The sequence below is a fragment of the Phaeodactylum tricornutum genome, chromosome 27, assembly GCF_000150955.2.
Source record: "Phaeodactylum tricornutum CCAP 1055/1 chromosome 27, whole genome shotgun sequence".
NCBI classification, from domain to species: Eukaryota; Bacillariophyta; class Bacillariophyceae; order Surirellales; family Neidiaceae; genus Phaeodactylum; species Phaeodactylum tricornutum.
Window position 1 is genome coordinate 49306 of NC_011695.1, and position 23281 is coordinate 72586.

Sequence of the window (23281 nt, forward strand, 5' to 3'; positions counted from 1 at the left end):
TGAATTATACAGACGAGCGAAAAATGGCCAAACGTCGATACACGACAAGGAACAAAAACCCAAATCACGTGAAAGTACACTTGTATATCCGACCAACCTTTTCGCTGTGGCTTTGTTTCCCCTTCAATTTCGCTCCCTGTCTCAATTTCTAGCATGGAGAATTCGTTAATCCCACAGGGCATCGAAATGGTGCAAAAAGCCATTTCGGCAGACAACGAAGGGGAATACGAAAAGGCACTGGGTTTGTATCGCGACGCTCTGGCTCGTTTCACCATGGGACTCAAATACGAAAAGAATGAAGCGCGTAAGAAACTTATTCTTGAACGCGTGGAAGGATACATGAATCGGGCTGAGGAACTCTCGGATTACGTCAAGAAACAATCGGAATTGGATAAAAATGGAGGAGGAGGCGTAGCGGCCAAGAACAAAGACGATGGTGACGACGACGGTGACGCCGACAAGAAGAAACTACGGGGGTCGCTTTCAGCAGCAATTGTCACGGAAAAGCCAAACATTTCCTGGGAGGACGTGGCTGGTCTGGAAAACGCCAAGGAGTCACTCAAGGAGGTAAGCAGTCCCGTACTTGACCTTCACGAGTCTCTGCGACCGGCTGGAAGCTGATCGTTTCCGACTATAAGCAAAAAGGAAAAGTACGCCGTGATACGAGTACATTATCCTAACCCTTTTTTCCTCGCCCTTACTGCTCGCTTACTACAGACTGTCATTTTGCCAACAAAATTCCCACAACTTTTTACTGGAAAGCGGAAACCTTTCAAGGGCATCCTCCTCTACGGTCCTCCTGGAACGGGTAAATCCTATTTGGCCAAGGCGGTCGCAACCGAAGCGGATTCCACCTTCTTTTCCGTATCATCCGCAGATCTCATAAGCAAGTGGCAAGGCGAAAGCGAACGACTCGTTCGAAACCTCTTTGAAATGGCCCGAGAATCGCCCGGTAGTCGCGCCATTATATTCATCGATGAAGTCGACTCCCTCTGCGGTAGTCGCTCAGAGGGAGAATCGGATTCTCTTCGTCGTGTCAAGACGGAATTTCTCGTTCAAATGGACGGTGTCGGCAAACAAGACGGACAAGTCCTCGTGCTCGGGGCCACCAACATTCCGTGGGAATTGGACGCGGCTATTCGTCGGCGTTTTGAAAAGCGGGTGTACATTCCCCTCCCGGAAGCCGAAGCTCGATCTTACATGCTCAAGTTGCATCTAGGCGACACGCCTAACGATTTGGAAGAGGAAGATTTTGATCGCCTGGGTACAATTACTGAAGGAGCGTCCGGATCTGACATCCAAGTCCTCGTAAAAGAAGCCTTGATGGAACCCCTGCGAAGATGCCAGCAAGCCAAGCAATTTTACAAAGATGAGGAAGGCTATTTTCATCCGTGTACAAAATACCCAAACTGTTCCAAGTGTCCACCGAAGCTGTCATCGGATAAGCCCGGCAAGGATTATTCATGCAAAAGTTGCGGTGCGGTTCGTATGAGTTTGTGGGATGTCCCAGGCGAGAAGCTTAGGGCCCCCAAGGTCGTGCGTAAAGACTTTGAAAAGGTTATGAAGCATTCCGTAGCCACCGTATCACCGGATGAGCTCAAGCGGTTTGTGGATTGGACCAAGATGTTTGGGCAAGATGGCGCATAGTAAAATTGGAAAGGGATGTTGCGCTTCTAAATTAGTGCAATAATTGTGATGAGTTTATTGGGTCTAGACCAAGGATTTATTGCGCCATGCCATGATGCTATAAATGACGGCTTTACTTTGGGCTTTTCAAAGAAACAACATGAAAGAAGGATAAGGGAGCTAAAGTTCAGCGCTTCTATCCTGGCCCCGTAGCAAGATCCGACCGAGCGGAGAGTCATAGAGAACAGCTTGCGGGAAATTTCATTTTCGTTCCGATGGTTTAACCCATACGCAACAGAGACTCCCTTCATGTTCTCTCCAGCCAACCGTTGTCGATCCTTCGCTCTCTTTATATGAGATGGAGGCTTGCAGCTTTCATGTAAGAATTCCTTACCACCACTTGATTTGACAGTCGTAGGGCAGCGTCTGGTTGGTCGGTCCGATCATGGTAGTACCATAGATTCTATCAGGACTGCCCATGATGTCTTGTAGATTTGGCGCCAATGCAAAGCCATTTCGTCCGTACCACTCTATCAGTCTGCCACTACCCTTGTCATCGGCGACCAGTACCGTAAAGTCGCATCCTTGGTAGGCATGAATAAGCGAAATGACCTGCAACGCCAATACCCCGATATCTCTCTTTCGAAAGTCTTCTTCGACGAACATGTAAATGATAGCGGCTGTCCGTACAGCAACGTTTGCGTCTAGACCGTAGATAGTCTGGACAGTTTCTTGAATGGGTGGAGTCAGCGGTCCGGGTTCGGTTGTAATACCAAAGCGTCCGACTTTGGTACTACCGTCTTTCGTCCAAGCTTCCAGCACGGCCTGCCCTCCTTTAGGACACAGCAATAACGGCTCGGGCGCTCCTTTGAGTGCGCAATCCAGGCGAATGCCGTTGGCGGCGAATCGCAACAGGATGTGCTGGTACCACGGCGTCTCCGGTGGCGGTCGGATTTTCCAGAGAACGTCATTGTGTGTCCACGAGAGATCCAGCTTCCGGCAACTGTTCTTGTGTTTGCCATCGGCGATTTCGCTTCGGAACGAAGGCGATGATGATTCGTCGTTGATAATTAGTTTGGACGGGTCGAGATGATCCAGATACACACGATAGGGAATTCGCTTTCGTTTCGGCTCTGGGCCTGACAATATCCACGCGTCGGTATAGAAGACACACGTTGCGAGCAGGATGAGCAAGCACGCCAGTGCTTTCAGGAGAATCATAAATGTTGCGAAGAGCGAGGGCATTCAAGGTATATGGCTACGAGCGCGTTGTTGCGCAACACTACGGTGGAGGAACAGGGTGCAACGGGCAAATTGCCATTGATGGTTCGTTGAAAAAAGTTGACAGGATTGCCGTCGAATCAGTTCGGTCACGAGTGTTGCTCGGATCATCGATTCGGTAGTAGCAAAATAGTGGAAACTACGAGAATATTCTAAACTACTTCAAAAAAATTTACGTTGCCTCATATCTGTACAGAGAAGAAACGAGCCGTGAGGTGTGGAGTCTTCGACACAATTGCCATTGCTCCGTCGCGTCGATGAAATCACCTGACTATCCCGGCGACAACGGCGTATAGTTTTGCTAGGAAAACATACTATTTTACTGAAAACTAGTGTGGACTTCGCATGTGTTACGGAGTCGACTCTCTGTTTCTTGGACCCGTCAGAGTTTACGCGATTGCAACCAGAGACAATATGCCTAGTTTTATTACGTTCTCATTTTCCACCCCAATCCAACACTGCTACCGTTCAAGGGTGAACCAGTCTTGGAGGCGAGAAGGAAAGCATTGCGCATGTTTTGTTCCTCGTCCAGGATGGGAGAAACGACGCGACAGTCGGGACAAATAACCATCTGACAGTCGGGGACACATGCTAGCGGGGCTTCGCAGGATAAGCATTGGACTAGCCTGGTGGTACCCTGCGCCATAGCCCGTAAAGTTTCCTCTGATCCCCGGAGAGGTAAAAACACGCCCGGTTCGACTTCGACGTGGATCACCTCCACGTCCCTGGTAGTCACTGTCTCCACCGGTTTACCAGCGCCCTTGGATTCCTCCCACTCCCTTGTCGTGCCATCACCGTATGCCGAGAAGGAAGAAGAGGAGTCTTGGAGATATGCTAGGGAAGGAGGTTGTTGATCTTGATCGGATTGGTCCCAGTGTGGTTGGGGCGATGCTTTGAAGCTTCGTTCTTGCGTATTCGTGCGCGTAGTGTGTGTAGCGGTATCTACCCATGCGGGAGGGGCAGGTTTGCGAACATCGTTTGGATCTAGCACAGTGCCGGTCGTCCCTGAGCGTGCATGGGAGTCGTCGCGTGTAATCACCTGGCGACATTGTGAGTGTAGCGGTAGCTGCTCTTCCACCATAGCGAAGATCTCGTCTACCGTCAAGTCCGTATCCTCTGCTATGTACTGCTCGCTTGTTTCAATGCTTCCGGTCACGTCCGCTTGCCCTAAGCTGGAGCTCCCGCGCGACGTATCGAACGACGGATAGATGGAACGCGCCGTGCGAGGACCTTTAGTCTGCGTTGCCGAAAGTGGAGACGATTCGAGGGCTAATCTCCCGTCACGATAGGACTTCCTGGGAAGGCAAAGGTTGGACAGGTCGGGGACGCTGCCGGTTATGGGTAGAGAAGCCTCGGACACGCTATTCCGAGCGTTAGACGATGGTACAGGTGTCGCCTCGGTTCGACTAGAGCTAGTCGTATACGGCATCGAGGAAGGTGTTGCTCGATTTGATATCCTAGACTGCTTATAGTGGGGTCTGGACGCACTTTGGCGAGAAGACATCATCATGGTGCTCTGGAGCGCAGACAAGATCAAGTGTTGACTATGAACCAAGAGAGAACAAAAGATTAGCAAGCACGGCGTTGGTCCTAGTGTTCCCTGATGATTAATGGCCTGTGGTGAGGTGACCACATACTACTCACACCGTAGGAGAAGCGCAGCTAACGGTAGCATCCGAATGCGAGGTTCAAAGCCTGTTGCTCTACTAGTTCTACATGTATGTGCTCTCCTTAAATGATTCAGCACGAGTACACTGCTAAGACTTATGTTAAGAAAAGGGCACAAGCTCAACTGACAATCACGACCGGACATCGCCCGTGTGGTTCCGTTTAGCTATTATCTTTTGAAGTGATCAAACAGAGCATGAGAAAGAACGCCGGGATTAAATGTTTGTTTGGAACTCACGGAATTCGATCTTGATCTTCAGAAGTAATTATAAAAGTGAATCTTGGTTCAAAGATTTTGAGATAAGATTACAAATGATAATTCGTATCAACCGATTAGAATCGTTATTTACAGAGGAAATTCAGCTGTACAACTATGGTCTCATATATGTGCTGAGTGTTCTAATTGCAAAGGCTCTAATCTCTAGTTCCTGAAAACTACGACCTTCGTATAAAGCCCGTTGCCATACAAGCCGCCGACAAGTCCTATTCCACCCGTCACCTTTCACGAACTACCTCGGTACCTTCAGGTGACCCTGGACATCCTTAACTGGAAACTCCTCCTAGAGCCCTAGCATAACTCTCACAATGGGTCAAACCCACTAACGATAGGAGATCACGGGGCGCAGCTCCATTGATCTTGGAGCCCAGTGCTAATCCGTCTAATTTTCGAATGCTATTAATGAAATGACCATCAAAACCCGAGCTCGACACTACCACTGCATTTTTCAGGTAAGATGGTACCATCTCAGTAGCTATCTCACAAACAACCACGTCGGTATTCAACATCGTTTCTCGTTGCGTGGCATGCGCCCGTCATAGAATATGAGTCAAGACTGCAACTTGAGCCGACCTAGTTTTCGGATGCCAAGTGGTCTAGTGGATACATTTCGTGGATGAAAGATGCCATTGCTTTTGCGTCAGTGACGATCGAGGCTGCTACGAAGCCCTTAGAGAAAATGACGTCCGCATAGAATCCTCGATTATATAAAGAAGAAATGAATGTCCGAGTGAATCTGAAACGAGATGATGGCAGTTGTGACCAAGGACAACCGAACTAGTGTTTTTGAGTCTTGGGAACTGTTGCTCAGAATCACTACGGTGGGTGCCATACAGAGAATACTTCATACTTTAGACTTTAAAGACCATATACTGTAAGTGAACGTCATGACGATCCAAAAAAACCGATGTGACAGCTAATCAAGCAGCAATTACAGTATCGCAGTCGTCTGTACTCGCTTTCAGAACTTCATCGTACAGCCAGAAAGAGCGCTAAACACGATTCCGCTGCAATTCTGGAGGAAATCGGGAAACCGTAGAGGCGATGTAGGGCTTGAGCTACAAAGCGACCAACACCGAGTATACGTGTACAAGAGCCATGGTGAGATCCACATTTCAGAATACTCGCAAAGTCTTCCACTAAAACGCACCTTAAATCCGGTCAAATCGGGTACAATAAGTTCCAGTCGCTTCAATGGATCTACAATGAATCTTCCTTTGTTGCTTAAGCGGCCTTCTTTGGTTGATCCGTTGCCTTTGTAGAACCCTTTTGCAACACGCTTGGTTGTCAATGGGAGTCTTTTTTTGGCCGATTTGCTTAAATATTTCGACATGAACCGCTGTTGCTGGAAATTTGACAGCATCGATGGAATCCCGCTCGACCAAGACTTCATCAATGAAGAAGACACTACTCGTCGCGCCACTCCATACATTGATTGCACTGCGTTCATCCTTTATTCGCGTTACCTCTTTTAAAAGTTTGTAACCAAGTTGGGCAACGTCTTTCTTCGCTTCTCGACGGGCTAACTGCAAGTCTGGGTAGGGGCAACGGTGAGACTGACAGAGAACAATGTTTCGAAGGATTGAACGTCCTGGTGCTCTCAGGCGCTTCGTGGGAGACAACAACACTAGAATGTGGCAAGCGTCCGTTCTCGCAGTCAAAAACCCGAAGGTACGGATAGGCTGCCAGACACGATGCTGTAGACGTCCACAATCTATCTCGTCTGTTTTCAACCGAGCTCACGGTCAGTTGAAATCACTTTTGACGCAAAACCTTAAAAATATCATATCTATCCCACGTTTTTGGCCACGCCATTCTAGCTAGCGGTACATGTTACGTTTACAACTCTTAAGATTGAGCTACTTGGAACCTAGGTGCTGGTGCAAGGCGTTGCACCCGTATTGATTTTATCGGACCAAGTGTGAACAAATCTCAATTCCGTCTATGCCACTAAGAGACTTAAGCATGCAATATTTCGCGCATGATTGGCTGGAGAGTTCCTTTTTACGTTTACGAAACACGTATGTCTAATCTATTAACAGTTCATACATAGGCAAAGTCGTAATATTTTCTATTTTGTGCGAGCTACAACCTTGTTGGCGAGATGTACAAGGGAGTCTCGATGCAGGGACGAGTCCAGTTCCAAAATTGCGTCCATGGCACTCTCTGCATGTACACGAGCCAGCTCTTTGGTCCGTTCAATTCCCGAGGACTGAAAGACGTACTCGACGGCCCGTTCGATATCACCGGTGTTTCGGAACTTGCGATCAATGAGCGGTTCCAAGTCACAACATTCTTCGGCCGCGAACAGGACGGGTGCTGTCGCGAGTCCTGCTGTCAAGTCGGCCAACGCTGGTTTCCCGAGGGAAGACAACGAGCCTTCGAAGTCCAAAACATCGTCTACAAGCTGAAATGCCATGCCCACGTGTTTGCCAAATCGATACGAGGCGTCCACCAGTTCATTCGGATACTCTCCTAACAAAGCGGCGCTTTTACAAGAGTTGGCCATGAGACTGCCCGTCTTGTAGAAGTTCTTGCGCAAGTAGTACACGAGACGTTCGCCACTACGCTCCGATGATGTACTACCACGCAACTGCATGACCTCCCCTCGCACCAGATGTTCGATAATGGTGGACATGGTTTCGACCACTTCAACGTTCCGTAATCGGGCCAAACAAATAGAAGCGCGTGCGAGAAGGTAATCGCCTGCCAAAATAGCCATTTTGTTGCCAAACACCATGTGAACGGAAGGAGCGCCGCGCCGTGTTTCCGCGCCGTCTATTACATCATCGTGAAAGAGACTGGCTGTGTGGATCATCTCGGAAATTTCTGCCAGCCGCCGTTGTGCTTGGGGAAGATCGCTGCGCTGCCAGTCTAGCGGAGTGGTAAACAGAGATGATGACGACGATATCGACGATAAACCGGTGCCGTTGAGATTCTTGGGGTCCGCGGAGTGAAAAGAGTCACTGAGTGCACGCGAAAGCAAAAGCACCATCATCGGTCGGACCTTTTTGCCACCATCGGAAGTGGCTTTGAAGAAATACGATGCTGCTTTGCTCAATACTGGATGATCTGTTCCGAGAAGATCTTCACGTATTGACTTGGATAGCTTGTCTAGCTCCAGTTGGGTAAGGGCGAAGGGATCGGCAGCAGAGAGCACGCTAGATGGCAGCTTGGGCCAATATCGGGTCGAAGCCTCCGTGTAAAGATCATCTAACGGATCGTGTAGCTGGCTTATTTCGTCGTCGACGCCCTCTATATATTTTCCGCCTTTCCAAAGCCGGCTGTCGTCTCGAATGGCTTCATCCAAAAGCGAGGTTTTTACTCTTTGGCGTACCGACTCGGTGATTGGTAGATTGGCAAAGGCCGAAAGTGATTTGTTCCTACAGGTAGTGTACTGTACAGTAGATCTACATGACGCCGACACTTTCAAAAGGTGTCGTAGCTGGTTACCGAGGTGCTGTGGTGAGCTCATGATGCGGCTTACGACAAGAACGGCACGCGCAAATAGGAGTATGAAGAAATCTCAACGTCGAGAGCACAATCGGCGATTTCCGCCAAGTCAATTCGACTCGGAACACGAGCTTTTCAATTGTCAAAAGAAAAAGACAAGAGACAGCGCGATGCCCATTAAGAGTTAGTTGCGGTTGATGGTTTTGGGTCTCCAGTGTATCATACGTTTGAGGGAACGCGCAGCGCACATACAATCGCGATACGAACAGTAACTGTAAACCAACCATCAGTACTTCGGAGGATCTTCCGTCATCGTCGGAAGGTCGTAGGGGTTCCAGAGATGCCACCTCACAATCAGCACTTGTGGAATTCCTCCACTATAGAATTCGGAATTCACTTTTGTGCCCTGTCCTTTGAGTCTTGCGTCACAGACACAGGTTAGGGGTGATTCTGTAGAAATGTCACAGAAACACAATACATTATTGCTCATTTGGAATTCTTTATGCAATGCCATGCTCTGAAAATGCTGTCTATTGCGCATTCCAGAAACGGAAAGTCCACCGCAACGAGACTATAGATTGGCGGTGTTGGCAAGAAGTACATAGACCAAGAATGGCAATAAATTTTATTGTAACAAAAATTTTTGGTTCACGGAGATGACTCGCACTCGTGGTGGAGAATCTGCAAAACCATTCAAATTTATTCTATCACGAGAAATCTGACCTCCAAGTGTGCCGATCCTGATTACTTTTGGTAGTCTGGAATCAGAAATAACAAAAACAGCCTCTTTCTATACAGCATTGGCATTACAGGTATCATGAATGGATGCCTTGATATAGAACCCTGTGCCTGGCTCAAAGCTGGCCCCTCTTTCATGCAGTCATCGACGTCTCAGCTCCCGATGGCTAAAGAAAACAATAAAATTCTGTAAAGCATCAGTACTCTATAGTGGCATCTGCATCGGACAGTGCACCGCCGCAAACGAGTGAGTGAGGCGCTGCACTCCGTCGAGGCACTTCCGTCCAAGTACGGACTCCAAAACGTGCTTCTTGTTGCCTCCAAGATTCTTCAGAATCGAATGCGCTGCGATCCCTTCGTGCTTTCCCTCACAGTCCTTGATCCACACTGTCTCATCGGCACGAGCGCGAAAGAAGCACAAGTAGTCGTCTTCCACAATTGATGTCCCCGTTTCTCGAATCGCAGGGAAAATTGTCCAATTCAGAAACTTTTCCGAATGCATACCCCAGCCCGGATTGTGTTCTTGTACAAAGGTCACGTGCGTTTCGAGACGATCAAAACGCTCCGTCGCCCACACTTTGACCGCATCCCTTGGCCCCACGATGATGCGATCACTCACAGGGTGCCGCCCAAAAGCGGGGACAAGGGCTGCTTTTTCATTGTCAAGAACTTTTCGGCGACTGATTTCAAAAACGTTGATCGGTGTCATATACACAACATCCGAGCGTAGCATGGCAACCCGCGTGTACGGTTGGGATGTCAAAGTTTCGTGTTCCATCATCAAGTTCCATGCTGATTGAATACTGTGCCACATTTTGATGATATTGTCCGTTGTAATCGGATGTTTGTAGGTTTTGGCTCGCCATGGAAAGTACAAATAGTGGCCATCAGTAGCTTTAGTTGTCCGAATCTTGTCTAAAAGGGGTTGATACCGATCCCAGAAGGCTGCTTCTGTGTCGTGATGAAATTCCACGATCGACTGCGGAGAGACGTCTTGCACGGCTTGTTTAAGTAAAAGGATCTCGTCCGGATTTATACGTCCTCCACCTCCAGATCGTCCCGCTGTTTCTTCAGTCAAGTTGTAATAGTGTACAAAGTAGTCGCAGCTGTAGATGGCGTTCGGCTGGATCACATTTTTGATGAGTGAAGGCAAAACGAGAGATTGAAATGCTCTCGGTAGCCCGTACATATTTATGGCACACTTGCCTGTCACAGTCGGCGACCCTTGCTCTGTCCGGAGGGCATGCCGATTCCACGGGACGAAGTCCGAGGACTCTTTGTGCAGGAGTGCTTCGTCTTTACTTATATCCGATGCAGAACGAAACTGGAGCACGAAACTCGCGATTGATAATGCTATTAGCGAGAAGACACCAACTTTTTTTGTCATGACCCTCATCGTTCGGCGGCAGCAAAAGAGGATAAGCAAAGGGCCACAAGAACGCCTACTTTTGAAAGGAAATTCCCCCTTCGGTCGTCTGCTCGACTTAGAATGCTTCCTCCTCACATCGACAGGCTTTTATAATCAATTTACTGTTACGCATTTACTACGAGGATATTGAGTGAGGGCTTGTAGTCACGGAAGCGGGGAAAAGGTCGAGGTATAGACCGGCACTAACTGCAAAAGAAATTCGTTTCCGGGTTTCTAGGGGAGGGCCACCCTGTATCTATTCGAACTAGACAGCTCCTCTAGTAGTTCACTTTCTATGAGACTGACAGTGCACAATGAATTTGGTTTTCTGTTTCCTTTAAGAATTCTCGCTCCCAATGGGACTGCTCCACAAACTGAGTGATGAGGTAGTTTTCAGGACCTTAAACATGTTGTCGTTCCCTTCGTATTTGATCATGTTTATGCTTTGTTCCATTCTCACCCTCCCAACTATGGTTGTATACTTTGTCTAGGAGACAGTCCGCGCAAGCATAAGCTTGGCAATAGACTCCGTTTAGCTTTGCAGTAAGCAACGCGTACTCATGTATTGGGATGTAGCTCTGTGAGACAGCAGACAGACCAGACCTTCTTTCGATATTCTTGAGTGCTCAATAAAGTCGCAAAACCGAACGTACATCCATCGAGACAGATCTCCCACAAGCGCTATTTTGTTGACGAGCAATTCGCAACATCCTGAACCCACATATTGTGAATTTTCTCAGCTGAGGTTGTGCACGCACGGCCCAGTGCTTGCTCTAATCGACTCATTTTGTCTCCCATGCGGGCAACAATCGATTTTGCGGCGATGACGCGCCGTGGGTTTTCACAATCGTCAATCCAGACCGTTTCGTCAGCCCGAGCACGGACGAAGCACATCTTGTTGTCTTCGACTATCTGCACGCCTTTTTCGCGTATAGCGGGGAAAATGGTATGGTACATAAATCGCTCCGAGTGCATGCCAAAGCCGGGTTTGACTTTCAGCATTAATTGGACATGATTTTCCATTCTAGCGAATCGCTGGTTTGCCCAGATTTCGACGGCGGCGGCGGGGCCACAAATAAACCGATCACTAACTGGGTGACGCCCAAAAGCTGGAATGATGGCTTTGGTGTTGCGTGCATCTGTCTTTCCGTTAACCATATACACATCAATAGGGGTCATAAAGACGACGTCCGAGCGCAGCATGGCTACGCGGGTGTACGGCACTATTTCGTGAGCTTTCATCAAATTCCACGCCGCCTGGACACTATGCCACATTTTGATAATGTTGTCGGTAGCGGTAGGATAGATGTAATCCTTAGAATGCCAAGGGAAGTACAAATACCGGCCTTCATCGTCCTTTGTATTGCGTATTCGATCGATGAGGGGTTGGTACTGATTCCAAAAGGCATCATCGGTGTCGAAACGAAACTCCACCTTAGGAAGAACGTCACCACTGCCGGTAGCATTGTGAACATCGTGCACCGCTTGTCGGAGCAGTCGAATGGCTTCTGGATTAATTGTACCTCCGTTACCGGAGCGACCCGCCTTTTCCTCCGTGACTTGATAATAATGCACAAAATAGTCGCAACAATGTTTTGCGTTAGGTTCAATGACGTTTCGCCTGAGTGCAGGAAGGACGATTGGCGCAAACGATCGGGGAAGACCGTACAGATTGATCGCACATCTATTTCTTCGTTCACGAGGGGGAGTCAATGCTTGAGGCGGAGGTGCCGAATTCCATTGCTGTGCGGAGGGAGGCAAGCCGAAAACGTTCCAGTCCGCATCCCTAGAGGCACTTTGTAACCACGTAGTTTCCGCCAATCCTAATCTTGCCGCCGCCCGCCAGGTCCTCCAAGCGAAATATATTGCCGATGCAAAGACCAGGAATGTCAAGAGCTTGTGGCAACGCTTGACGACAAAGGGAAGCAGCATGGTCTTGGATCTCGATGGAAGAACCATTGTGTTGGTATGTAACTGTAAGTTTTCAATCTGGCGGTCGTCCGATAGAGCTGCCAGATCGCTTGGCTGCGAGACATCTACAGTCTTCCTGCTGGTGTAGAGGCGGCACGATAATCGTAGAGTTGTTCGTTCGGGCCTGCCAACTGCGGTACTATGGGATCTTTTCCCACTGAACCGTTACCAACAAGTTTGGACAGAGAAGGTTATCGTACAACGAATTCTCCTGTTGGTGCTGCCGGTTACGTTGGCTTGAGGGTTCCCCTTTTCGTTTCTAGTCGGTAAATAGTAGACGTCCGTTGAGTGTCAGTCGGGCGTATGTGAAACAATGGACAAATAATATCGAAAGGCTTGCCGGACTTACAGTTAGTTGGGACTTCGACTATGAATTATACAACGAACTCACAGTGACAGCCCGTACCTGGACAACCGTCTGCCCTGCTTCACGGTCACAATTTTCTGTAAGTGAACACTCCAAACGGATTTCGGTGAGCAAACTACACAACACAACGTAGAATAACAATTGTGTGAGCCCCACCAATCGACAATCGCTTCACGCCACAACGGTGTATGGCCCATCAAAGACAAGACTCGGTCACGCACTATTGCGAGTCAATACAGCATTACGTAGTGATTCCATGTCCAGGATCATTCCGATTCGTAACGACACGGGCGTAAAATCCCTCGCGAATGTTGAGCGTGATTTCATTCTGTCCTGTGCATTGCGAGAAAATCGACGAGTGTTGCGCACGGACGGTCGGGTGTGGAATCAACTCAGATCTTCCCGTTTGAGCTTGACGCGTTGGGAGAATGGCGCAACTTGCACCACGCAGTGGGGCAAAGGGACACGGGTTTCTTGTACGTGTACGGCCGAGCTGCTACCGCCGAATCCGGATCGTCCCAACGAAGGTATGGTAGCCTTGAGTGTGGACTTGTCGCCCTCGGCTTCGACCGCATTTCGACAAGCTGCACCCGTCACGACGGGAGGGTCGTCTTTTGCTCCTTCCCGGAGCGGACCGCCTCCTGACGAAGACCAAAAGCTCCTGTCGAATAGGATTCTGCGATCCTTGGAGAGGGTTCTATTGACCGGAGGCGCCCTCGACACGGAGGCCTTGTGTGTGACTCCGCAGTACTGGGTTTGGAAGCTGTCTCTCGCGGTTACAGTTCTAGATGACGGCGGGAATTTGATGGATGCCAGTGTTCTGGCGGCTTTGGCCGCTCTCCGGCATTATCGAAAACCCCACGTCGAGCTGGCTGCTGAAGGGTCTAACTCCGGTGTACCGCCGCGTTGGATTCAGTCCGACTTGAAGGAACCAGTGCCACTACCACTCCATCATACGCCCCTTTCTATCAGCTTTGCACTTCTGCCGCACGATACCGCAGCCCAGTCCACTGCCTCTGCGAAAGTTACCCTTTTGGTGGATCCGGATGCCCGGGAAGAACTAGTCAGCGTAGGCACGCTGTCCATCGCCATGAACGTGCACGGCGAAGTCTGCTTATTAGATTTTGGCGGTGGCTGTGAACTGGCAACAGAAAGGTTACGCGAAGCCTATCGACTTGCAGCGCAGCATGTTCAAGATTTGTGCCAAGCTTTGGAAACGTCTCTGCAACAAGCCGACGAGCAAGCCCTACGGGACCGGCTGTCAAGACTACAAGCCCGACAACACCCCGGCTATCAATTACCAGACTCCACTACAAAGCAAATACCAGCCGTTCCCTTTTACAACGAGATAGACATGGAGGACGTAACGTTACAAATAGATGCAACGGATACGAAAACGGAAAGCAAGCAGGCTCAGACTGAGGCGGAAGAAGCCTACCGTCGACAAGCGCTGGATTATAACATTGGACACGTTGCGAGTAAAGTGCGAGAAAATAAAGTAAAGTCTCAGGCTAGTAAGTCGCAGCAACCATCCACCTTGCTAAAGTAAAGTCTCAGGCTAGTAAGTCGCAGCAACCATCCACCTTGCTCAAGGCTATGCTGCGCTCAGCACAAACCTTAACAGAGACAACGCGAAGCACAGACGTCAACGAGAACGCAACGGATGGTCCTGAAATACCGGCAGGGCCATCAACGGAGCCCATACAGCTTGAAGGTGAACCGAGCGAGACGAAGTCGTTTGTGAATAGCATTGCTGTCCCCACCCCTATGACTATCGGGACCGACAAAAAGATCGACAGCGACGAAGAGGATGCCACCATGCAGCTTAAGAGTGAATTTGAATCGGTTGAACTAGCAAAAGCCAGTCAGTCACCCAAAGTAGCTCAGGTGAAGGAGGATGAGGAAAAAGAAGTCAATGACTTGGCTGCGGCCATCAAAAAGAAAAAACCCAAGGGCAAAAGGTCAAAACGATAGACAACAGTCTAACTCTCAAATAATGATTTCCTTTCGAAATTGACTCACAGTCACGTAAATTTGAAAATTACTAATTTCTGGTTGAAATATTTTGAAATGTAGCTGTATTTTTGACAATGAAATTGCGATCAGTCAAGCCTAATTTGTTTTTGGCTGCCACCAGACAGCATCCCCGTTGAGAGATAAAATGGTGTACGTTTGGTTCTTCCATTCTGGTAATTCGCTTGCATAGTGAGAGGCTACTACTCAGGCACCGTGTCCAGCGCACAGGGAAGTACAGCATGAATGAGGCATCTATCACCAGTTCACGGTCTACAGCTGGCAAAAGACAGCGAGAGAACGCCGGGGTCGAAAACCATAGCAATGCCATGGATTCGTCGTATACGGCAGGCAATCCACTTATACCAGAGGGTCTCTTGCCTTGTTTCTTGGCAGACGCATTCAGCGAACTTTATGAAGAAGACGGCTTGATGGTTTTAGGCAAAGGATTGGGATGTTTGAGTCTCTTGGCCGCCTTTTGCCGATTCTACGCCGATATCGAGGAAGGCCATGTTTCAATCGTACGTGAATCTGTTGCCAGTAATACCGCCTCCTCCAACAATGAACCGTCTGTAGCTCCCTTGGTAATCGTTCTGGGACTCAAGGACGGCGAGCGCCAAGCGCTCGTGGATATATTGGAGAGCTGGGGCACGCCTCCGGAACTTCTGCCAACCATGGTTACGAATGAAGCTGGACAAGGCAAGGATCGCGCCGCTCTTTACGATCGGGGTGGAATATTTTGCATCACATCTCGTATTTTCATCGTTGACTTGCTTACCAATATAGCGTCTCCTAACAAAATTGACGGATTACTGGTGGCACATGGAGAGAATGTGACGGAGCAATCCACGGAGGCATTTATTTTGAGAATATTTCAAGGTCAGAAGCAGCCTTTCGGATCCGGTTTTATCAAGGCTTTCACGGACGCTCCGGATCAGCTTATGTCAGGCTTTGCCAAAGTCGATAAAATTCTGAAATCGCTGCACGTTAGGAGGCTCTATTTGTACCCCCGCTTTCATGAAAGTATTCGACAGGAACTCGAGTCGCATCCACCGTCCGTTACGGAACTTCACCAGGAACTGTCGCCACTACAAAAAGAAATGCAAAATGCAATCGCAGCTGCCGTTTCAGCATGTATACGGGAGCTCAAGTCGTCAACCACGTTATTGGAATGGAATGACTCGGAGCTTTCGATCGAGAATTGTGTGACAACAAATTTCGATCGGGCCATTTCCCGTCAACTGGAACACGATTGGCATCGACTCAAGCCACAAACCAAACAACTTGTCCAAGACTTGCGTACTTTACGTACACTCTTTCAGTCCTTAATTCAGTATGATTGTGTCACGTTCTGGAAATTGATAAATTCCATTAAGACCATGAGCGCAGCTTCTCGTTACCCGTCGTTATGGTTGCTGACTCCTGCGGCTGATGTACTCTTCCGCAAGGCCAAAGCTCGGGTGTACAACATCTCGCGACCGCGGCCCACGTCCCAACTATCCCATCCCGTCGCTCACTTAAAGGCTATTCTGGAAGAGAATCCTAAGTGGAAGTTGTTAAAACAAATCTTAGATGAAATCCGACTAGATGATGCCCAGCGAGTGCGAAACGTGGACTGTGATGGACCAAGAAATGTATTGGTCATGGTAAAGGACGACAAGACTGTTGATACGCTACGCGAATATCTCACCGACGGTAAAGATCGGACATTGACGCTTCGCTGGCTTCGATTCTTAGACCAGTACAACGATCGATCGAGGTCCATTACCAATTGCAAAGGCGGAATATCGGCCATTTCGGAAGAGTCACGTTTGCTACTTGAAGAAGAATCCCGTGTTCGCAATGCGCTGTTCGGGAAAAGGCGAAATAGAGGTCACCGAGATACTGTTACAAAACCAAAAAGCCAACTTAACCAAATCCCTGACTTTCTACGAAAACGCCGGCGGATCGCCGTGGAAAAGGGACGAGGGCAGCTCACCCACCAGGCCGATGATTTAGATCGTGAATTTGTGTTGGATGATGCTTTAGAAGCCACAGAAAAGGCTCTGAATGATGCCAGCTTTTCCAAAACTATATTGGCCAGAATTAGAGCGGATCTTAATGCTGAAGAAGACGCTATGCTTCGTATTTCCAACCCCAGTGAGCTCCGTATTATTCTCAAGAGCTATTCCAGTATCGACGGCGACCAATCCTCCCTTTTCCTTCAAGACATGGAACCTCAATATGTAGTATTGTATGATACTGACGTGGCTTTCATTCGTTCTGTGGAAATGTACGAAGCCTTGTCGACTCACTCAGATCCCGTCAGGGTATTCTTCCTGATGTTTGAAGCGAGTTCCGAACAAAAGACATTTATGAAGACCTTGGAGCGAGAACAGAACGCTTTCGAACGCATGATTGATCACAAAAAGACGATGCCTCCTCCAGCGCTGCAAGTGGTTGGTACCCAGGAAATGCAGCAGGCCATGCATGTTGGTAGTGCTGGCGGTAGTTACATGGACGGGTCTTTACCGCTGGCATTTGATAGTCGCCGAGGCCGCGGAAAAGAGGACAGGTCCAAAGAACGACGAGATATTGCTGTCGACGTTCGTGAATTCAGGTCGGCGTTGCCTTCGATTCTTCATCAAGGCGGAATGCGCTTAGCACCTGTGACGCTGACGGTCGGAGATTTCGTACTCAGCAACGTCCATTGCGTTGAACGAAAGAGTATAAGCGATCTATTTGGGAGCTTCGCGAGCGGTCGCCTCTATACTCAAGCTGAGGCGATGTCCAAGCACTACAAGTGCCCATGTTTGCTGATTGAATTTGATCCCACGAAGTCGTTTTGCTTGCAAAATTCGAACGAGCTGGGAGTCGAAATCCGAACCGAGTCTGTATGCAGCAAAATTGCCTTACTAACTATGCACTTTCCTCAATTACGCATACTTTGGTCGCGCAGTCCCCATGAGACTCTCCGAATATTTCGAGAGCTGAAGACGAACCACGACGAAGTTGATGTGGAGAAGGCAATCGACATTGGACGGAACGAGTCACCGGACGCTTTGCTGCAACTTCCAGCCGGGCTTGCCGAAGGTGAAGATGAGATCAATGAAATGGCTCGTGACATGTTGCTGCGACTTCCAGGTGTCAACGTCCATTCAGCCAGGCGCATCATGCAGGAGTGCGATAGTTTGGCGGAGCTTGCTGAAATGTCCCGGGATGAGCTTCGACGAATCGCTGGTCCGGTGACTGGCCAAAAACTGTTCGCCTTCTTTCGACAAAAGATCGCCGCAACGTAATAAACTTAATGAGCATTGCATTTTATAGGGTGGAACAAAATTCTTTGTTCAGGAGTGCTACAATCGTCATTGCATTGAACGTCTACACTCGTCAATGCATTGAACGTCGCAATTTTGACAAATGAACCCCATTAAGTTTTTGAGAGGGTTTCCTCGTTTCGTGACATGAAAATCTCACTCATTGTCAAGCAGTCAAATTGCGGTACCTTACATGCATCATCGCAAAGTTAGCGACGCGGTGCTACTTGAAAGGAGCAAAAGTCGACGAAGGAGTGCGTTCGATTACAGACCTACCCGCTCAGAATCGTTGCATACATCAATAGAATGAATCCGTCTAGTTCATTGGCCCTAATACTGCTCATTCTTACACGAAAGGAAACACTTGCGTTGCAATCAATACCAAGTGAAGGGCTATTGAGACCCTCGGCAGAGTTGTTGTCGAGAAGGACGCTAATTTCATCCGTGGCTTCTACCGCAATTCTTTTCACTTCAACTATATCGTATGCGGAAACCAACGACAGGAGCGATTTGCTCAGAGCCATATCTCGAAAAGCCTCTGACGAGGAGGTGATCGGCATCATTGAAAACCTACAAGACCCCTCGGGAGGGAAAGCAACATTTTATCCTGATCGTTTAGAAGGACAATGGGAACTGATTTGGTCGTACAAGGCAGAAGCATTTTCTCCACTACTCAAACTTCCCGAGCCTTTCCGACCAGAATCCTATCAGTATCTTGGATCGGCGGCGGCACAAGAAGTCGGGGATGGCCGGATTGCGCAAGGCTTGACAGGTGGTATTCTAGGGAAAAGCCAACTCTGGCTCAGCTCCGGAGCTGTTCCTTTTGAAGACGACCCTTCCGTTCTCGAAATCCAACCGCCGTTTCGGTTCCAGCTTGGCGGAAAATACGGTAGCGGTGTTCCCAAGAAAATGATTGTCGAATCCGGGAGTGACGCCGAGTTTCGACAAGTCAATGGACGATCAAAAGAAGAACAGGCAGCCGGTAAAAACCAGTACCAGCAAATGTATTTGGAGAACATTGGTCCCGGTTCCTTACGCGTGTCCAGCGTAATTGCGGGTGACCCGGTCATTGTTGGAGAAATCTTTGTCCACCGAAAACTGTAAGGAAGGTACAAAGTTTAGGGCAAACGATGCAAGTGCTGCTCATTTTCTTGACTAGGAGAAGCGATCTGCTTGAACAGAAAAGGAAATAAAGAACCGAGTTTCACTTTAAGCAAAACCTGAAAGACCGGACCAGAAACTCTGTTTGCTAACAGTAAAATTGACCCGAGGACTATGTTTGTTACGTTGATGCTATGTGATTCGGAGGCGGATTGGATACTCATTGCTGTAGACAATATTTCAATACTGCTGAGAGCTGCAGAGCCGTAATTTAAGAACGTAGAGGGAGTAACATCAATGGAATCGTATTCAATCATTTTCTCCCCAAAGAACGCATAGCATTTCTTGTCGTGAACCTGTTATCCAATCTGGACTAGGCTAATTGGCGATCGGAATAGGCAATTATAGGATAAATAGATTATATTTTGGACATCTACTTTACATCAGCTACACCTAGCCGTCAAGAGCAGCGTGCTCGTGCGCCCTTCTCCGAACAAAACAACATAGTCCTGCAAAGGTAACTTGGGTCACGATTCCACATCCAAGCCGTAAATCTTACCACGGCCAAAACTCACAGTCAAAATCACGATGCTAAATTCATTGTATCAATAGTACAAAACAGGGAAAAGGTACGTGGTTCGAGTCGGAGGCACTGCTACGCTCGACCAGCCGCACTTCTTTCGCATCGAACACCGGTAGTAAGCGGTCTTTGGGAAAGATCGTAAAGCGGTGGGACGCAGCATGTCGCACTCGGAAGCAGCGAACGACCTTGACGGCAGAATCCGTGCGGAAAGCAAAGGCACAACGCTGTCGTTGAAACGAAAAGCTCCGCCGGAGCGTCGCGTCGGTTCTACAGCTCCAGACAAACATGATCGACGTATCTATGCAACAGCGGCTTCACCGGGTCTGCTAGCTGTCTTCTCCGCCGACGACTCGATCCACAATGATTACCGTAGCAGGTCGTACTCCGAGCCGATCAAAGCAAAGTTGGAAGTAGACCAGAGCCTACTCTTCTCACCGTCTTCTGCCGCGAACTATGACGAGCTCCGAGAACGCAAGCGTTCCGCAACAAACTCTCGCAAAGCTGCTGCTACGGCTCGCCAAACGCTAGACAAAGGTACCCAAGGTAGGGAAAACCTGTACATGCGTCGGGACCCACCTTCTGTTGGAACCGAGTCGGTATCCGTACACGGTAATTCTTCGACGGAGGAGGACGATGTCGACCGCCAGCACATCCTCAAGCCAAAGCCACGTTCGCCTGCGGACAAAGCTCGCTCGCAACGACGTCGATTGCGGAAAACAGCTGGTGCAGAAGTGCGCCGACGAAAGATTCGAACGCTGCCATCCAATCCACTAGAATTTGAGGGAGACTACAAGACCCAATTTGCCCCGGAAGACGGAACCGGCAAGCCTCTCACCGCCACTAGTCTTTTGTACGTCATGAATGTCATGGAAAAAGAGTCCTCGGAAGCAGTCAAAGCTGTCACCAAGGGATTCTCGCGGGACGAAAGTCGTCGGATTCGTCAGTCCACAACTAAACATTCACAAGCTATTCTGAAGAGTACGCGACTATTTTTACGAAGCGCCAAAGTCTCGACCGTCTACACAGGAGCTGAAGACCCTATGGGGAGCGGGCTTGCACAGGCCAATAAAACACGCAAAGCGGACATTGAACGGTCGAATCGAATTTTGCAACAGTTGGAATCGCAACAAGATGTTTTAGAAGCGGAGTTGGCCGAATATGTTGAGAAGCAGTCGCAGCTGGAAGAGACACTGCGGGCGTTGCAAGCTTCTCAGGAACGTGCTCATCCTTTGTTGATACCTGCGCTGGCCCCCGTCGCGGAAGAGAACGCGTGGAATGAAGGCTTCCCAGCGCGACGATTTCGTCCGGCGCCCCGAGGTTGCATGCCCCAGCTTCTGGAAAAGCTGGGTGACGAAGAATGGAGAAGCAGAGGCAGTGCTTTGAATACAAACAATCCACGGTAGGCAGTACGAATAATTCCTTCTCAATTTTAGCAAAATGCAAAGTGAACAGTGACGTGTTATAACTTCTTCTCCGTATCAAGGGTCCCGTCTTTGCGTTGAAAGTAAGGAACCTTCCAGCCAAAGCTCCTACCCGCGGCGGCCATTTGGTTCCACGAAACCAACAGTTTTCGTTGCAGTGCTGTTTCCACCTTTAAACTATACTCTTCCGGTGCAACCCACGTTTGGTGGTAAAGTTGTTTGGTGGCGGCCAGAGAATCCGGCGACCTCTGCAGGAAGGCTTGTACGAGTGTTTCGGCTTGTTCGAGGGGATCGTCGACGACCCTCGTGACGAGTCCGAGTGCGGCAGCCTCGTTCCCGTCCACAATCCGTCCCGTCATGGTCAACTCCTTGGCGACATCGATGCGTACGAGTTCCCGCAAGAGCACGGACGCACCCATGTCGGGAATCAATCCCCACTTGGCTTCCATAATCGCCAAGCGGCAATCCGGGGTGGCCAAGCGCACGTCGGCCCCTAGGGCAATCTGCAAACCGCCCCCGAAACATTCACCGTGCAGACAGGCTACGACGGGTGCCGGGATATCCCGCCAGGCCATGGAGACGCGTTGTGCCAAATTCGCGATGGACCGTCTTTCGTTCGAGTAGTTGTTTTTGTTGTCGTTGTTGTTGTCGTCAACGTCGTCTCGCGTGAGGAGACGTTCCGAGTTTTTCAAGGGATTGGTGGAGAGAACGGAAGCGACGTCGAGACCGGCGGAAAAAGCACGGCCAGAGCCGGATAGAATGACGGCGCGAATGGCTCGATCCTTTTGTAGTGAAAGGGCCGTATCGGCTACGGCGTCGAACATGGGCATGTCGAGTGCGTTGAGTTTGGTGGGTCTATTGAGGCACACACGAGCGACGCCTTGGTGATCCACGTCCACCAAGACGCGGGATTCATCGGACGGTGACGTTTCCGTCGACGAGGATTTGCTAGCATTGGGAGTTGTTGATGTTTCACCGGTAGACGCGTAGAACCTTGTACGGAACGAGCGGGGAAGGACAAGCTCACGCTCGAGTCGGTGGCGTGGGACTCCGGCGTCCGCAACGGAACTCCCGCAATGCCGAGACCAACCGAACAACGCTCGCTTCATCGAGAGAGGTGAAAAGAGTGTACAGGATGGAGATGAGATTTTTGGTAAAGGAACAAAACTGATCGAAGAGTTCGGCTGACAGGAATTGAACGAATTTATATGTTTGCGTATGTTTCATTAGGTATTTGCTTGCAACGATACGAAGGATTTACAGTCACACTTATCATTTTCTCCAATGTTTCCCGTCCGGATCGTTTTATGCGCGACACCCGGTTTCCATATATGGGTCCTATTCAATTTCCGGGTATAATAGGCTCCGGGTATTTTACGGTCTGGACATTGTCCGTACAATCGGTACCCGAACTATTTTTGGGTTTCCGGGTTTGTGCGGAACATCAACCATGTTGGGTTTGGTGTTAGAAAACTGCAACGATAACCGACTAGAATCGCACTAGAATAGCACAAGATCACTAGTGTAGTTACGAAACAGGGCAAAACACAAATTATACCATTATCTGCCTGAGCAGACCAGTCTTAGTCTAACGTACATATGACAGACGCTTGACGTGGGGTTTTTCTAGTCCCCTCACATTGGAACTATGACACACATAGGACGATGTGTCCCCTCAAAACCACAACGGGAAAAATAGAGGCACACACACACGACGCTGCATGCAATATAACAAGTGCAATGCAATTTGTCCCAACCAGAATGACGGTCGAGAACGGGAAAGTCGGCAAACCCTTCAATAAACCAATGTCACCACAAAATTTGCCGTATGAGTTCTTGACGTTTCGGAGCAGGCTGGACCTTTGTAAGAACATCAGCCAAATTCGTATCCGTAGGTTCATACGCAATCTTGATAACTTTCGCGGCAACACATTCACGAACAAAGTGATATGCAATGGCATTACTCTTCTTCTTCAACATCGACTCCGGAGCTGTAGTATTATAAACCACAGACATATTGTCGCACAAAACTCTAGCAGCACCGTCGATAGGAATACCCATCATACGTAGCTTGTATC

General features: G+C 49.0%; 11 protein-coding genes across 11 annotated transcripts; 5 read left to right on the forward strand and 6 right to left on the reverse strand.

Annotated features, from left to right (window-relative positions):
• Positions 1–67: 67 nt before the first annotated feature.
• Positions 68–1702, forward strand: PHATRDRAFT_30898 (vacuolar protein; the record flags this gene model as incomplete). The annotated part of the gene is made up of 3 exons (XM_002184922.1): positions 154–567; positions 718–1418; positions 1494–1647. 3 exons carry the CDS (start codon positions 154–156, stop codon positions 1645–1647), a joined length of 1269 nt encoding a protein of 422 aa, XP_002184958.1.
• Positions 1703–2016: 314 nt separating this feature from the next.
• On the reverse strand, positions 2017–2847 carry PHATRDRAFT_40979 (predicted protein; the record flags this gene model as incomplete). Its single annotated transcript, XM_002185001.1, has 1 exon — positions 2017–2847. The coding sequence occupies one exon, from the start codon at positions 2845–2847 to the stop codon at positions 2017–2019; it is 831 nt and encodes a 276-aa protein (XP_002185037.1).
• Positions 2848–3212: 365 nt separating this feature from the next.
• On the reverse strand, positions 3213–4417 carry PHATRDRAFT_50105 (predicted protein; the record flags this gene model as incomplete). Its single annotated transcript, XM_002185002.1, has 1 exon — positions 3213–4417. One exon carries the CDS (start codon positions 4415–4417, stop codon positions 3335–3337), a length of 1083 nt encoding a protein of 360 aa, XP_002185038.1. The 3' UTR covers positions 3213–3334.
• Positions 4418–6923: 2506 nt separating this feature from the next.
• On the reverse strand, positions 6924–7994 carry PHATRDRAFT_16615 (predicted protein; the record flags this gene model as incomplete). The annotated part of the gene is made up of 2 exons (XM_002185003.1): positions 6924–7726; positions 7820–7994. Coding segments are annotated over 2 exons (978 nt in total), but the record flags the coding sequence as incomplete, so codon positions are not given.
• A 920-nt stretch (positions 7995–8914) lies between these two features.
• PHATRDRAFT_50107 (predicted protein) lies at positions 8915–10538 on the reverse strand. The gene has a single exon (XM_002185004.1). It carries the CDS (start codon positions 10437–10439, stop codon positions 9249–9251), a length of 1191 nt encoding a protein of 396 aa, XP_002185040.1. The 5' UTR covers positions 10440–10538; the 3' UTR covers positions 8915–9248.
• A 172-nt stretch (positions 10539–10710) lies between these two features.
• Positions 10711–12589, reverse strand: PHATRDRAFT_50108 (predicted protein). The gene has a single exon (XM_002185005.1). The coding sequence runs from the start codon at positions 12408–12410 to the stop codon at positions 11133–11135; it is 1278 nt and encodes a 425-aa protein (XP_002185041.1). The 5' UTR covers positions 12411–12589; the 3' UTR covers positions 10711–11132.
• Positions 12590–13150: 561 nt separating this feature from the next.
• Positions 13151–14020, forward strand: PHATRDRAFT_16560 (predicted protein; the record flags this gene model as incomplete). Its single annotated transcript, XM_002184923.1, has 2 exons — positions 13151–13398; positions 13462–14020. Coding segments are annotated over 2 exons (807 nt in total), but the record flags the coding sequence as incomplete, so codon positions are not given.
• A 941-nt stretch (positions 14021–14961) lies between these two features.
• Positions 14962–18068, forward strand: XPF (excision repair cross-complementing rodent repair deficiency, complementation group 4; the record flags this gene model as incomplete). The annotated part of the gene is made up of 2 exons (XM_002184924.1): positions 14962–16688; positions 16788–18068. Coding segments are annotated over exons 1-2 (2925 nt in total), but the record flags the coding sequence as incomplete, so codon positions are not given.
• A 308-nt stretch (positions 18069–18376) lies between these two features.
• PHATRDRAFT_50111 (predicted protein) lies at positions 18377–19207 on the forward strand. Its single transcript, XM_002184925.1, has one exon. The coding sequence runs from the start codon at positions 18405–18407 to the stop codon at positions 19200–19202; it is 798 nt and encodes a 265-aa protein (XP_002184961.1). The 5' UTR covers positions 18377–18404; the 3' UTR covers positions 19203–19207.
• A 623-nt stretch (positions 19208–19830) lies between these two features.
• PHATRDRAFT_50112 (predicted protein) lies at positions 19831–21185 on the forward strand (the record flags this gene model as incomplete). Its single annotated transcript, XM_002184926.1, has 1 exon — positions 19831–21185. The coding sequence occupies exon 1, from the start codon at positions 19941–19943 to the stop codon at positions 21183–21185; it is 1245 nt and encodes a 414-aa protein (XP_002184962.1). The 5' UTR covers positions 19831–19940.
• Positions 21186–21241: 56 nt separating this feature from the next.
• Positions 21242–22312, reverse strand: PHATRDRAFT_40988 (enyol-coa hydratase; the record flags this gene model as incomplete). The annotated part of the gene is made up of 1 exon (XM_002185006.1): positions 21242–22312. One exon carries the CDS (start codon positions 22310–22312, stop codon positions 21242–21244), a length of 1071 nt encoding a protein of 356 aa, XP_002185042.1.
• Between the last annotated feature and the right edge of the window lie 969 nt (positions 22313–23281).